Below are 14,161 nucleotides of genomic sequence, written 5' to 3' on the forward strand. Positions count from 1 at the left end.
CTAATGCGCCTGTCAGCTGAAAATGCTCTCCCAAGTGTCCGAAACGGAGCCCCGAGTAATCTACAGAATGAATTCGAGAAGTAGACCTGTAAATGTAATGCACTGTCAAATGTGACCCTTTGATCCGTGGTGTTTCTTTCTTTCTTTTTTTTTCTTTTAACAGAAATAACTAAAGGTACTAAGAAGACCATGACTTAAATTTGACATGACTCAATGCCGGACCCAATTTTGGGTTGTCCAGAGCCCATAGGCTTTGGTTCGTAATTCAGGGGCAATTTGGGAGAGGCCCCCTTAAGTAAGTTTGAACCAGAATCTGAGGCTCAATTAACAGTGTTAACTGTTAATTCGTTTAGTATAGCGTAGGACTTCCGCTGTATTAGAACTTGGTCTTTTTCTGAACCACGCAATTCCGTATTTCCTCATTAAAATGAAGTTCACAGTCTCCTAAGAGACCGGCTGCACTGAGTCACTGTGAGGAAACAGCAGGCGTATGTAAAGGTCTGTGCCAGCGCTGTTTCAACGAAGTGGCATGCAAAACACATATGTAACCTTAAATTTTTCAGTAGCTACCTTTAACAGCTAAAAAAGAAACGGGTGAATTAATATGAATAATTATCTTAGTTACTCGGTATGTCTTAAATACTATCGTATCAACATGCAATCAGTGTAAAAAAATTTTTTTTTGCGGTCCTTTTATTTTTTTAATTTTGAGACAGGGTCTCCTTAAGTGCTGAGACTGGCCCTTAACTTGAGATCTTCCTGCCTCAGCCTGAGGAGGCGCTGCAGTTCAGTAGGCCTGTGCTGCAGTAGCCATCAAAATAAACTTTTTAATGAAATGTTTACATTTTTTTGTATTAAGTCTTTCAGTCTGTGTGTATTACATTCAGTGCATCTCCGGGGCCATACATTTACCTTGGAAATACTTGATTTGCATTTAAATTTCATAAAATTTACACTGAAAATTCAGTGAACTCACATTTCTAGCTTCCAAATTTGAAGTTTTCCAATTACCAAATGAAATACCAATTTTCAAAGTATATTTAGATCACTTAAATTAACTAAAAGTTTTCAGTCATGTTATCCACATATTAGATGCTCAGTTACCACCTATGGTCCATGGCTGTCATGTTGATAAAGGTGGGTCTATGAAAATGTAGGATGAGATTATGAGAATGATCAGATAGTCTTTTAGATGTCTCAATCTGTGGGTGAAACATGTTTCTCTTCCAGCCTAACTTTCTACATTCCACAAAAAATTAACACTTATTAGGCATCTGCTGTATACTAGACACTTTCCTAGAATTAAGTGTCCAAGCATAAGTTATCTTTATCCCAAAGGAAGTCACTACCTAGTGTAGACATTTTAAAATTATTTTTAAATATTTTTAAATTATTCATCATTATTACAAATATAGGCATGCATAATTCAACTAAAATAAAGAGAGACGTAACTGGGATCAAAGGGTGAGCAGAAATATGTGAGGTTGGAAAATTCTGAGCAGGAAGAAAGCCAAGACCATCTACAGGTCTGGTGAGGTTGGTGGAGAGGGCATTACAATAAGTTGGGACAGTAGCTGTAGTTGTTGAATGGATTGAGGAAAACTTAGAAGGAGCCTTGGTTTTTATTCCAGTTGTATGGTAGGAATTGAAATATCAACTCCTGATTTCAAACATCACCTTTCCTATTTTCACAGTCCCCCACATACATACACATATCCCACTGTGAAAATCACAGACCTTCAGTATCTTTGTCTCCCACTTCTGCAAGAAGACTCCTATTATACAGTTACTCAGCAATTGAATGTTTATTAAATGTTAACTCTATATTCAAGAGAAGGAGGCCTAATACATACACACTTTCTGGCCTCAGTACATGTATGATCTAGTTGCTGACACTTTCCCCCTGACGTGTCATATAATTTCTGTCAGCACTACTTATTGAACAAATTACTTAGGGGCAGGGTGGCAACTTCAGTTGTTCCTAGTAGTTACCGTATCTGTGATAATCTCATGTAAACATCACTGTGATCACTTGGTGGACAAATCTTAGGTTTGGATGGAGAATAAATTAGGAAATGGCTCCTTCACATGGTCTATCTGGAAATGTTCACAAAACCCCTTTTACTGCAATGAATAGTGTCTGTGCCATCTAGAAAATATGTCATCAAATAAAGGATACACAAATAATGAAAATATATACATGTATCAAAAACCTTGTAGACAAATTGATTCCTCCTGATAACCAGGTGGATTTATTGACAATCAACTCTATTCATATCTACACTATGTACATCCTTACAAGATTCCATAAAAGTTATGATTAATTTAATCTTAAACAGGTAAAAGTTTTTTGTCAGTAAGTTGTGGAGCCTAGATTTGAATTTGTATTTCATGTAACTTCCCCAAATTAATATTTTTCACAACATATCTGCCGCTCTCACCCTCTTCTTACAGGTGTGAGACTTTTTCCACCTAAAAAGTAATCTGCTGTATTCTTCATTCATTCATTTAACCAATCTTCTTCAACTATCAAGTTTTGCTTAATTGAGGCCTGGGTCACTCCGCCCTCTCCCCTCCCCTTCTCTGAACCCCTCCCCTTCTCCCCGCCCCGCCTCTGGAGAGCACCGCCCTACGACTCTGTCCCAGCCACGCCTGCCACGCCTCCTCCGCAGCCCCTAGCGACCCCTCGGGTTCTCAGCCACGCCTCCCTTTCTCGCACCGCCTCCTTTCTCCGCCCCCGCCCGCAGTCTATAAAATCCGGAACGCCGGATCACGTCCGGGAGCGGCGAGCCAGCGGACGCGGAGACTGGGCATGCTCCGCAGCGGCGCAGGTTTTGGACACAAGTAGGAAGAAACCAGTGCAGGACACCGGCACCGAGAATCCGGAGCCGCCACCGGCGACTTAAAGCCGAAGCAGGCGGGAGTCGGAGCGGGCTGAGATCCGCTGAGACTGTCCTGTCGCCTTTTGCCTCTGTCTGCGCGGTGCTTCGGACCCGGGGTCTGTCACCTGGGCGGCGGGGATCCCCGCGCCGGGAGCCAGAACGGATAGGACCCTCCTTCTGTCTGCTGCGGCCGGAGGGCGCCCCCCTGAGTGGAGCAGCCGCCGCCTTCTGCGGACCGCTGAGTGTCCGGCTCGCGCCCGGCGCCCGGAGCTAGCGACTGCCACCGTCAGCTCGAGGAGGAGGGGGCGGCCATGGGGCTGCTGTCCCAGGGCTCGCCTCTGAGCTGGGAGGAGACCAAGCGCTACGCCGACCACGTGCGGCGGCACGGGATCCTCCAGTTCCTGCACATCTACCATGCGGTCAAGGACCGGCACAAGGACGTGCTCAAGTGGGGCGACGAGGTGAGCGCTGCGACCGGTGCCCCTGCCAGGTCACCGCGCTCCTTTGTTCCGCCAGGCGGGACCCGCACCCTCATCCCCGGCCCATCTCTGTCGGTCCTCTGTCCTGCGCCCTGGCGCTGTCTCTGCCATTACGGACCGGTGTGCAGGGCCACAGGCCCTGGGGGCCCTGCCTGAGCCCCTTAGCCAGTCTCCCATCTCTCCCCAGCTCTCGTTTGTTCGTTTATTCATTCACTCATTCATTCATTTAAGCCTTCCCCTTCATTCAAGAAACGCGGATTTGGGTGCTGGGAGGACGTGAGCATGAAAAAGTTTGTATATACGTGTGTGTATATATACGTATACAAGAAAGTTTTGTGTAGCTTCTGACTGAAGGCTACCGCCACCCACTGTCCCATCTCAAAATTCATCTTTGCGATTAATGTGAAGGGACTAAATTGTTCTACGAGGCCTCTTGCTTTTAGAAGTCAGGTCTAAAGGATGTACATCCTTACATCATACAGCCCTCCCTACCTCATCTAGGTGTTTTTGTTAAACTTCTCTGTCTTTAACCGCCAACTTTATAGCTATAAAGTGGAACAAGTTACAGCTCAGTTTTCCTAAAGGAGGAAGGAACCTTCGGTTCCTGTTTAAGCATAAGTGGGAATGTTTTAAGTCTTCAAAGTTATGATTCTTCAGTGCTTTCCTAGGATGATCTGAGTCCTGCACCTAAACTTCACCATTCAGCGCTTTAGCATGTGTTCTGCCTGGAGATGAAATCTTTAGATTTTCAGTGTTGAAACATTATTTATTGGAATGATCTGGAAAGCAGCAATGTTAAAAAATTGTTACATTTAGTCTTTTCTGCCAAAGTTTTTTGTGCCCTTCCTGTTTTTAAAAAACATTACTATGCAGTACATATTATTAAAAGACTTCTTGAGAAGTCTGTCTGTTTTGCATGGTTTGGGCACTTGCTGTAGATGTTTTGCTACTCCTGTAATTTATCTTCTGGTCAGTGTTGTTATCACTCTTGGTCCAAGTGTGGAAGTGCTGCCATACCAATGCAGAGTACCTAATTGCAAAAAGTTAGTTTTTCGTGTTTCTAAGATTGGTAGATAACTCTGCTGATTTAAATTAGAAAAGTAATAATGACTAGTAATTCCTGTTTCTACAAAATGTTCTCTCACAGTTTGGACAGAAAAAGGATACATAAAATGTGTTTGGTAGTTCTTCAGTTTTAATCTAAAATTCAGTATTTCTTTACAACATCTGCATTTATACATTTATTTGTGTATTCCATATCACAGGAAAATATCAGCCCTGGGAGGAGGGACTGATATTTAGGAGGGACACCATGCTTCTTGCTTACCTGTTTTTCTAGAATTTAACCTTGTGCCTGATATGGTTGGTATCAGGTACTTGTGCAACTAGTTAGAATTTTACTTGTGCCTGTTTCACATCAAATTAGGACTACCTTTATAGTCACTGTCCCAGATAAAACTGTATATCAACAGACTTTCAACACAGTTGGAGCACAGGAGCTCACTCTGGAGAACCCTCATCGCTACTTATCTCCATTCATGGAGAAGTTTTGAAATGTATTTCTCCTGTTGGCAGAAAGAACATTTAAAACTACCTACTGTAAGTGACTTGTAGTGGTTGAATGAACTGGTGTGAGAAGAGTGAAGTGTGGGCCTTGACATGTGATAACATACATATGTCTCTACTTCAAAAGACTCATAGAGAGAGATTTGCTTCTCCTTCCAACCCCAAAAGATGAAGAGAAGCGAAAAAGAGTGTCAGTAATGTGTACTTGTATTTTGCTTTTATAAAGGGGAGAAAATTTGGCACAGCATTTCAGCCAGGTAACAAACTTCTTGAAAAGATGATGATGTGCACATATATTGAATAATTAAGACTTCAGGTTTGTCATGATTAATAAGCTGACTGAATAGCCCTGCTCTTACATTAGAATGTGCCAAAGATCTATGAAAACTTTCATTAGTGACTGTTGAAACTTGATCTTCAAATTTCGTGTTCCAGATATCTGTTATATATTGTAAATGAAATACAAAGCTACAGATTGCTTTTTAAAAACTTGAACTGCTTCTCCTCTAACTAGTATTTTTCTGTTTATTTCATGATCTTTTCTATCCCTTAGATTTTTTCCTAAAAAAAATCCTTTGACCCCTCCCCACTAACAAATCAGCATCCTTCAGAGTGGAGAGTTGACTGTTTAACAGAAACTTGAGGTTGAAAAGTTATCTTAAATGAAAAAAAAAATCTGCCCACTTATTATTATATTAGATTTTTCTATCATCTCTCTGGTTGGAGTATAAAATTTTTCAAGACTAGTGTTCCCGTCTGTTGGAAATGGGTAGCCTGTCACAGGGAAAGGATTACAGTTGTGAAATTTGCCTGGATGGTTAGAAAAAATGCCCCACTCTACTTTTTATTTCTGAAATGTCACTTTAGTGATGCCCCATATCCTTCAACTCCCATCTTATGGACAGGGAGAAAGTGTGACATTCCCTAGGGGATCTCATGTCTAAGGATTTGTCAACCTCTAACTATTCCTCCGTCTTCTTACCAAAGTAATCACCTCTTATGAGTTAGAGGATTATTTTTCACACTGAGGCCATGATCCATAGTGGGTTGAGAAATTTTGAAAACTTCAACCAAGACTGTTTATTTTTGTATAGGAACACTTATCATGCAATCTACCTTCTTAACAATTTTTAAGTATGCAGTAAAGTGTTGTTAACTACAGGAACAATGTCCTACAAATCTGCAGAATTTGTTTATCTTGCATAATGGAGACATCATGCTTGTGGATTAGCAACTTTTCATTTTCCCCTCATCTTAGCCCTTGGCAACCACTATTCTATTCTCCGATTCTAGGAGTTTAGGTATTTTAGCTATCTTATATAAGTGAAATAATACATTATTTGTCCTGTGACAGATTTATTTTACTTAGCATAATATTCTCAATGGTCAGTCATCCAAGTTGTCACATAATGAAGGAGTTCCTTTTTTAAGGCTAAATAACATTCCATTGTTCGTATATACCGCATTTTCTTTATCCATTCTTCTGAGGATGAATATTTAGATTGTTCCCACATCTTGGCCATTGTGAACAGTGCTGCAGTGAACCCTGAAGTGCTAATATCTCTGTCAACCAAAACATTTTGAAAATGAAATTGAATAGTATGAAGAATATTGCTGCCCATGCCTGCAATTACAAGTTACTGGGGAGGCTAAGGGAAGAGGATCACAGGCTCAAGGCTATCTCAAGAGGATCACAGACTTAGTTAGGTCCTGTCTCAAAAATAAAAAGGGCTGGGAATATAGTACAGTGTGGTAGAGCAACCCTGGGATTTAGTCTCCAGTATTGCCAAAAAAAAAAAAAAAACAAGATGAAAAAACCCAAACCCACACACACAAAATAATTTATCATATATTGTAAGATTATGTCAAACTTTTGAGTTGCTTTTTTGAGAATGTGTAAACAAGGTAAGTTGCAGGTAAATTCTTACTGTGGTTCACAGGTAAAGGAGTTTGAAAGCCTTTCTTGTTGAAGTGAGCACTATGGGAAAAGTTAGCATGAGTCCTTGCACAGCGTAGGAACTCACTATTGCCTGTACTGACTACAATTCTGAAGACTGGGTTAGAAGCCTTGGGAAGTTCCTGAGAAATAGGCCGAGCAGATAAAAGTAGAGAAAGGTGTGGTGAGTGGTGTGGCCCCTGGAGATGAGGGATGGTCCTGCTAGACAGAAAGTAGTGTTTTGGATGTGATAAGTTGTAGTGTATGGGCTTGTCACCAAATACTGCTTTTCATGGTTTGTTGTTGTATTTATAGGGCCATGCTTGCTTTTTTTTTTTTTTTTTTTTTAAGGAAAGAATCAAACAAAAACTCTTTTTTTTTCTTTTTAGAGAGAGAGAGAGAGAGATAATTTTTTAATATTTATTTTTTAGTTATCGGCGAACACAACATCTTTGTTTGTATGTGGTGCTGAGGATTGAACCCGGGCCGCACGCATGCCAGGCGAGCTCGCTACCGCTTGAGCCACATCCCCAGCCCCTCAAACAAAAACTCTTAAAACTTAATGTAGGTATGGTTGGAAGAGCGCTTTCAGCTTTAGAAATGCTGAGCCCTACCTACCAGAGCATTATTTACATCTTCATACCAGAAAGAACCCTGGATTTAGGGTTCATTTGTGTTCTAGTCCAAGGTCTGCCAAATGCCCTGTGTAATCCAGAGCTTCAGTTTCTTTATTTGGAAAAGGAGAGGGTTGTACTCTCTTACCCCTTCCAGCTTTTATAGTTTAATTAATTACATTTTGAAAAGGTTTTTAATAATGTATATATTTTAAGCCCAAATATGTTAACTCTGAGATTCACCTGAAGGTGCCAACAACCAGTCACTGGTAAAGTGGATTGTGTTGTGAAGACCCATATATGCTGGCTTATGGGAACTCAAAAGTATTTTCCTAGGGGAACCTTATAAGTCCATAGATTCCCAAATCAGCATACAGATGCCTGTTTTACCTTTAATATTATAGGTCCGAACCTTATTATGTATTATGCTCTTACAGTGGGAAATAAAAGTCCTAACTCCAATACAAGATACCTTGTATTACTCCAGGATAGCTGATGATGGAAAGGGTATTTAGGCCACTGATTTTTCTTTGTTTTTTTTTTTTTTTAAATGCAAAAAATCAGTCAGTAAGTAAGGATAAACACTTGTTTTTGCATAGCTCACACACAATTTTCAGATATTTTATTCATAACTTGGTATGGGCATATTGAAAGACTGATCTAGGAGATCTGTGATATAAATATGGTAATAAATTTGTCTCTCTATTCCTAATCACACTAGTAGTAGGTGTTAGCTGCCTCCCAGGCCTTTTCAACTACCTAGTAGAAGAGATATCAGAATTGAAATTGTCTGATTCCACATCTATTTCTTAAACACTTTATACCAGGTTTTAGAATATATGAGATTTTTATAAAATCTTTTACAGAGTTTATAAAGTATAACGTTGTAAAGGTATCAGAAGACGGCGTACAAATGAATGTTATTTTTCTAGTTTTTAAGCCAAATGTAATGGTTCTCAAAGGCAAGAAGGTAAACTGTCTTCTAGTTGACAGGAAAGTCCATACGAATCTGGAGAGGAAAATACAGTGTATAAGTTACTTGGGAATTTCAGTATAACTTGTGTATCTCATTTGCTGCTGCTGCTTCTTTTTTTTTTTTTTCTTTTTTGTGGTGCTGGGGATTGAACCTAGAAACTTGTTCATTCAAGTTTCTATAGGGCTGGCTATATTCCCAGCCCTAGAGTATCTCACTTAAATAGCCATGGTCATTGGGGAATGAAGCTTTTCATATTTATGGGCTTTTTTTCCCAATTAACTGAATTTTTGCACAGCAGGTATAATATTTTTTTAAAAATATTTTTAGTTGTAAATAGACACAATACTTTTATTTATTTGATCTTTATGTGGTGCTAAGGATTGAACCCAGTGCCCCACATGTGCCAGGCAAGCATTTACAATCCCAGCCCTAATTATTTTTTCATTAGTAATTTTTTATGGAATTTCTAAATTGCATTTCAAAATCTAGAGTGACTTTTTATGTATATATTTACTTTATTTATTTCATTTTTATGTGGTGCTCCAAAAGATCAAACCCAGTGCTTTATATGTGCTAGGCAGGCACTCTGCCACTGAGCTACAGCCCCAACCCCCTAGATTGACTTCTTAGAATAAGATATTGGATATGAATTATTTGTTAATAAACATCACAAAGATTTAGGTTTCTTCTGTATTTTCATTGTATATTCTGTAGCACAAAAAAAAAATTGTTTAATCTTTATATCTCCTTTGGCCATCACAGGACCTGGATTCAACAGCATTTATTGACCTCATCCAAACAGTGGTGAAATCTAGGGGAAAAAAGTCAGACATTGTTTGGAGCCTTCTGGTGTTTTTTTTTTGGTGGTGGTGGTATTGTGGATTGAACCCAGGAGTGCTCTATCACTGAGCTATATCTTTAGCCCTTTTTTATTTTGAGACTGGGTCTCGCTAAATTGCCATAGCAACCAGCAACAAGAGGTTCCTTTTTTAAAGTTAGAAAACCATATAACAGATCCTTTGTGTATATATAAAAGGAATTGAAGCTAAGGTCTTTTTTAGTTGGCTGTTTTTGTCTCTGTGACCAAAAAACTGGATAAGAACAATTTTAGAGGAGGAGAAGTTTATTTGGCACTTAAAATTTCAGAGGTCTCAGTTTATTGACCTCTGTCCCCATTGCTGTGGGCCCAAGGTGAGGCAGAACACTATGGCAGAAGGATATGGTAGAGGAAAGCCGCTCTGGACATGCCAATCAAGAAGCAGAGTGTTCTGGTCACCTTCAACAAAGTATATACCCCAAAGGCATGTTCTCAATGACCTACCTCCTCCAGCCACACCCTACCTGCCTATAGTTACCACCCAGTTAATACATTGAAGAGGATCAATCCACTGATTAGATTAGATTAGGTTAGATTAAGGCTTTCATAAAATAATCATTTCGCTTCTGAACTTTCTTGCATTGTCTCACGCAAGAGCATTTGGGAGACACCTCATATATAAACCATAACAGATCTCCTGTTCCTTCCCTGCCCCTACCCCCATGCTGGGGATCAAACTCAGGGCCTCTAGAACACTAGGCAAATGCTGTCCCACAGAACTACATCCACCCCTAAGGTTGAAATTTTAAACTTGCCTTAGATGTGACCTTGATTATGAGTTTTGGTATTCATCTCAATTTTGTTGTTGCTTTAGTGTTCTTTTTGTGTTTTATAAATTTTGTATTTTCTTTTTAAGCCCAATTTTATTGAGTATGAAATTAATGTACATCCATTTAAAACATACAGTTCTTTTTTTTTTTTTTTTTTTGGGTACTGCGGTTGAACCCAGAGGTACTTGACCACTGAGCACATCCCCAGCCCTTTTTTATATTTTATTTAGAAACATGGTCTCACTGAGTTACTTAGTCCTTCACTAAGTCTCTGAGGCACTAAGCTTTTCCATAGCATCCCAGAAATTCCTATGTCCATGGCAGATGTGTGCATGTAGGTGTGCTTGAGAGAGAGAAAGGCTACAGGAACTCATTTCAGGTGATTGTGAGCCTTTTTTTTTTTTTAGTTGTAGGTGGACACTATACCTTTATTTTATTTATATGTGATGCTGAGGATCGAATCCAGGGCCTCACATGTGTTAGGTTAGCGTTCTACCGCTGAGTCACAATCCCAGCCCTGTGAGTCTTCTTTCAGTGCCACTTTTAGAAAGTGCCTTGAAAAACTTGTATTCATTAATTGTGTGAAGCTCTCTGTGCATTTTGATGGTGTAAATGTGATGAACAGGTATGGCCAGTTTGTAGAGGTGATGTAGCTCAGTGGTAGAGCACTTGCCTTGTGTTCTGGAGGCCTTATATTCAATCCCCAGGATAAGTAGCGGGTTCATACTCCACCATATCCCTGTTGAATTTCTCCATGTGAAGTCTCTACTGTCTAGAAGAGGTAAGAACAGAGTGTAGCTCAGTGCAGAGTGCCTGCCTGCCTAGCTTGTACAAGGCTTAGGGTTTGTTTGCAGCACCACCACAAAGGAAGAAAGGAAGGAAAGAAAGAAAGGAAAAAGAAGGAAGAAGTTTTAGCACTATATTCATTTATCAGTACTCTGACTCACCATTTTGAAACATAAACTTGCTTCATTAAGACCGTATCTTTTTAGAAAAGATGTCACAATATTAACTGAACCTCTAATATCAGAATTTGTATATATAAGGCATCTGAAAGTATTATTGAAGATAGAAAACTATATGGGCATTACTGATATTGCTGGCATCCTAATGAGTTTGCTAATTAGTACTCTGTTTGACATTTAATATAACCAAGTTGTTTTTTTTTTAAAAAAATCTTAACAGCTTTATTAAGGTATAATTAACAGAAAATAAACTACCTTTATTTAAATGAGCTATCTGATAAGTTTCTGGTTTTGGGTGGGGTTGAACCCAGGGCCTTACACATGCTAAACATGTGCTCTACCACTGAACCATATCTCCAGCATCAGTAAGTTTTGATACACAAGTGTGTATGTGTCAAGATGAACATATCCATTGTCTTCAAAAATGTCTTTGCCCCCCCCCCTTTTTTTTAAGAGAATTTTTTAATATTTAATTTATCGGCGGACACAACATCTTTGTATGTGGTGCTGAAGATCGAACCCGGGCCGCACGCATGCCAGACGGGGCGCGCTGCCGCTGAAGCCACATCCCCAGCCCCTCTTTGCCCCTTTTTAATTCTTCCCTCTCCCTACCCTCTGGCAACCTCATATCTGCTCTGGATCACTGTAGCTTGGTTTGCATTTCCTAGAATTTTTTATCTAGGAACTCTTACAGTATATACTTTCAATCTGACTTTTCTTTACTTTTTTAGAAACAGTCTTACTATATTGCCCAGGCCAGCTCCAAATTTCTGGGATAAGGCAATCTTCCTGTTTCGAGTTTCCCAAGTAGCTAGGACTACAGGCATATGACTGCCAATGTCTCGGCTTGGCACCAGAATCACGAGGCACCCACACTTTGTAGGTTCAAACAGCAATTCTTTATTCCCGCTCTCACACCGCCTCCACACAGGTCCAGGGGCAAACGTGTTCTGCCGTCTCCCGCACCATTCACCTACTCCACGAGGCTATCTCCAAAATCCATTTTAATCTCACGAGAACTCAACGGGAACAAGCAGCAGGAACACCCTAATCCCAGCAATAATCTTCAACCGCCAACTTCCCTAAAACCCATTATCTTAAACTAGCAACGCCTTAAACTCAAGGAGCCGGTTACTTCCTCAAACCTGACTTCCTCAAACCTGATCAGCTCTAAACCCGGATCCGCCTTGGTCCTTGAGCAAGGTCACCTTATTAAAGCATGCATGCAATGTCCCATCGAATGTCCTCTAAGCAGCATGGGGTATGCTTGGCAAGGAAATTTCGATGCTTCATTCCTACTTGACAATGGCCCTTAGCATATGACAGCCTGTATGGTCTGGCTTTTAACTCTGTATATTTTGAAATTTATCCGTGTTGTATTGTTTAGTAGTTTATTCCTTTTATTTGCTGAGTAATATTCTGTTCTATGGATATACCACCATTTGTTTATTTGCCATTTATGTTGGATCCAATTTTTAGCTATTACGAACAAAAATTTGAACATTAGCTTATAAGTCTTTGTATGGACGTATTCTTTCCTTGTTTTGATTATTACCTACAAGAGGTGTATTTTAACTTTTTAAGGAAATTACTGAATTTCTATAAAGTGGTTTGCCAAAGGCCTCGGCTTGGCATCAGAATCACGAGCCACCACACACCTTTGTAGGTTCAAACATCAATTCTTTATTCCCGCTCTCACACCGCCTCCACACAGGTCCAGGGGCAATCTCGTTCTACCGTCTCCGCACAATTCACCTACTCCACGAGGCTATCTCCAAATCCCATTTTAATCTCACGAGAACTCAACGGGAACAAGCAGCAGGAACAAGCAGCAGGAACATCCTAATCCCAGCAATAATCTTCAACCTCTAACTTCCCTAAAACCCATTATCTTAAACTGGCAACGCCTTAAACTCAAGGAGCCATTTACTTCCTCAAACCTGATCAGCTCTAAACTCGGATCCGCCTTGGTCCTTGAGCAAGGTCACCTTATTAAAGCATGCATGCAATGTCCCATCAAATGTCCTCTAAGCAGCATGGGGTATGCTTGGCAAGGAAATTTTCGATGCGTCATTCCTACTTGGTAATGGCCCTCAGCAGTGGTTGTACCATTTTGCATTCTTAACAGCAAGGTATGCCAGTTCCAGTTCATTTACATCCTTGGTATAGGCAGTCTCATTAATTTTAGACATTCCATTAGTTGTGTGTGGTATTTCATTGTATTTTTTAAAATATTTATTTTTTAGTTGTAGTTGGACATAATACTTTTATTTATTTTTATATGGTGCTGAGGATTGAACCCAGGGTCGCACCGGTGCGGAGTGAGCACTCTACCACTGAGCCACAACCCCAGGCCCCCCCCCCCCCCAGGGAATATGCATTTCCCTAAAGACCAATGATGTTGATTATCTTTTCATGTAGTTAATGCCTTCTGTCTTGTGGAACATGTTAAAAACATTTGTCTATTTGAGTTCTTTTCAAACTATTCCATTTTAAGAGTTCTGTGTATGTTCTAGATGCGGTTTCAGATACATGCTTTGCAAATTTTTTTTCCCAGTCCGTTTTCATTCTCTTAATAGTATATTTTAAAGAATAGAAGTTTATTTTGTTGAATTCCAGTTCATTCATTTGTTCTTTGTGGGTTATACTGTTGGTATGGAATCTAAAGATTAATCTTTGCCTAATCTAAGTTTACAAAGATGTTCTCCTGTGCTTTCTTCAAGAAGTATTATAACTTTAGATTTTACATTAGTTCTCTAGTCCATTTTAAGATATAGTTTATATACATATATAAACTCTATGTATGTATATGTATATTTTATATATGTATATATGGTTCCTGATGCAAAATGGTGTGCTAAAGGTTTTGTTTGCATGTTGCTCCAGAATTTTCTGTTTAAAAGTCTATCCTTTCCTCACTTTCAAAGGTGTATTACCTTTACACCTTTGTTCAGTATGGGTTGTCTGTATATGTATGGATTTATTTTGGGACTCTGTACTATTCCATTGACCTAATTGTCTGTCTTTATGCCAGTAGCACACTCTTTTAATCACTATGTCTTTATAAGAAGTCATGAGATCAGAGAGTGTCAACTC

General features: G+C 39.7%; 1 protein-coding gene across 1 annotated transcript in view; it reads left to right on the top strand.

The window, feature by feature from the left end:
* The first annotated feature begins 2,767 nt into the window (after positions 1 to 2,767).
* Gclc (glutamate-cysteine ligase catalytic subunit) overlaps positions 2,768 to 14,161 on the top strand; it is a 48,054-nt gene continuing 36,660 nt past the window's right edge. The window contains exon 1 of the mRNA XM_005318554.5: positions 2,768 to 3,343. Coding sequence (XP_005318611.1) covers positions 3,194 to 3,343 — 150 coding nt within the window. The 5' untranslated portion in view covers positions 2,768 to 3,193. The remainder of the gene's footprint in view (positions 3,344 to 14,161) is intronic.

Source organism: Ictidomys tridecemlineatus, chromosome 8 (genome assembly GCF_052094955.1).
Source record: "Ictidomys tridecemlineatus isolate mIctTri1 chromosome 8, mIctTri1.hap1, whole genome shotgun sequence".
NCBI classification, from domain to species: domain Eukaryota; kingdom Metazoa; phylum Chordata; class Mammalia; order Rodentia; family Sciuridae; genus Ictidomys; species Ictidomys tridecemlineatus.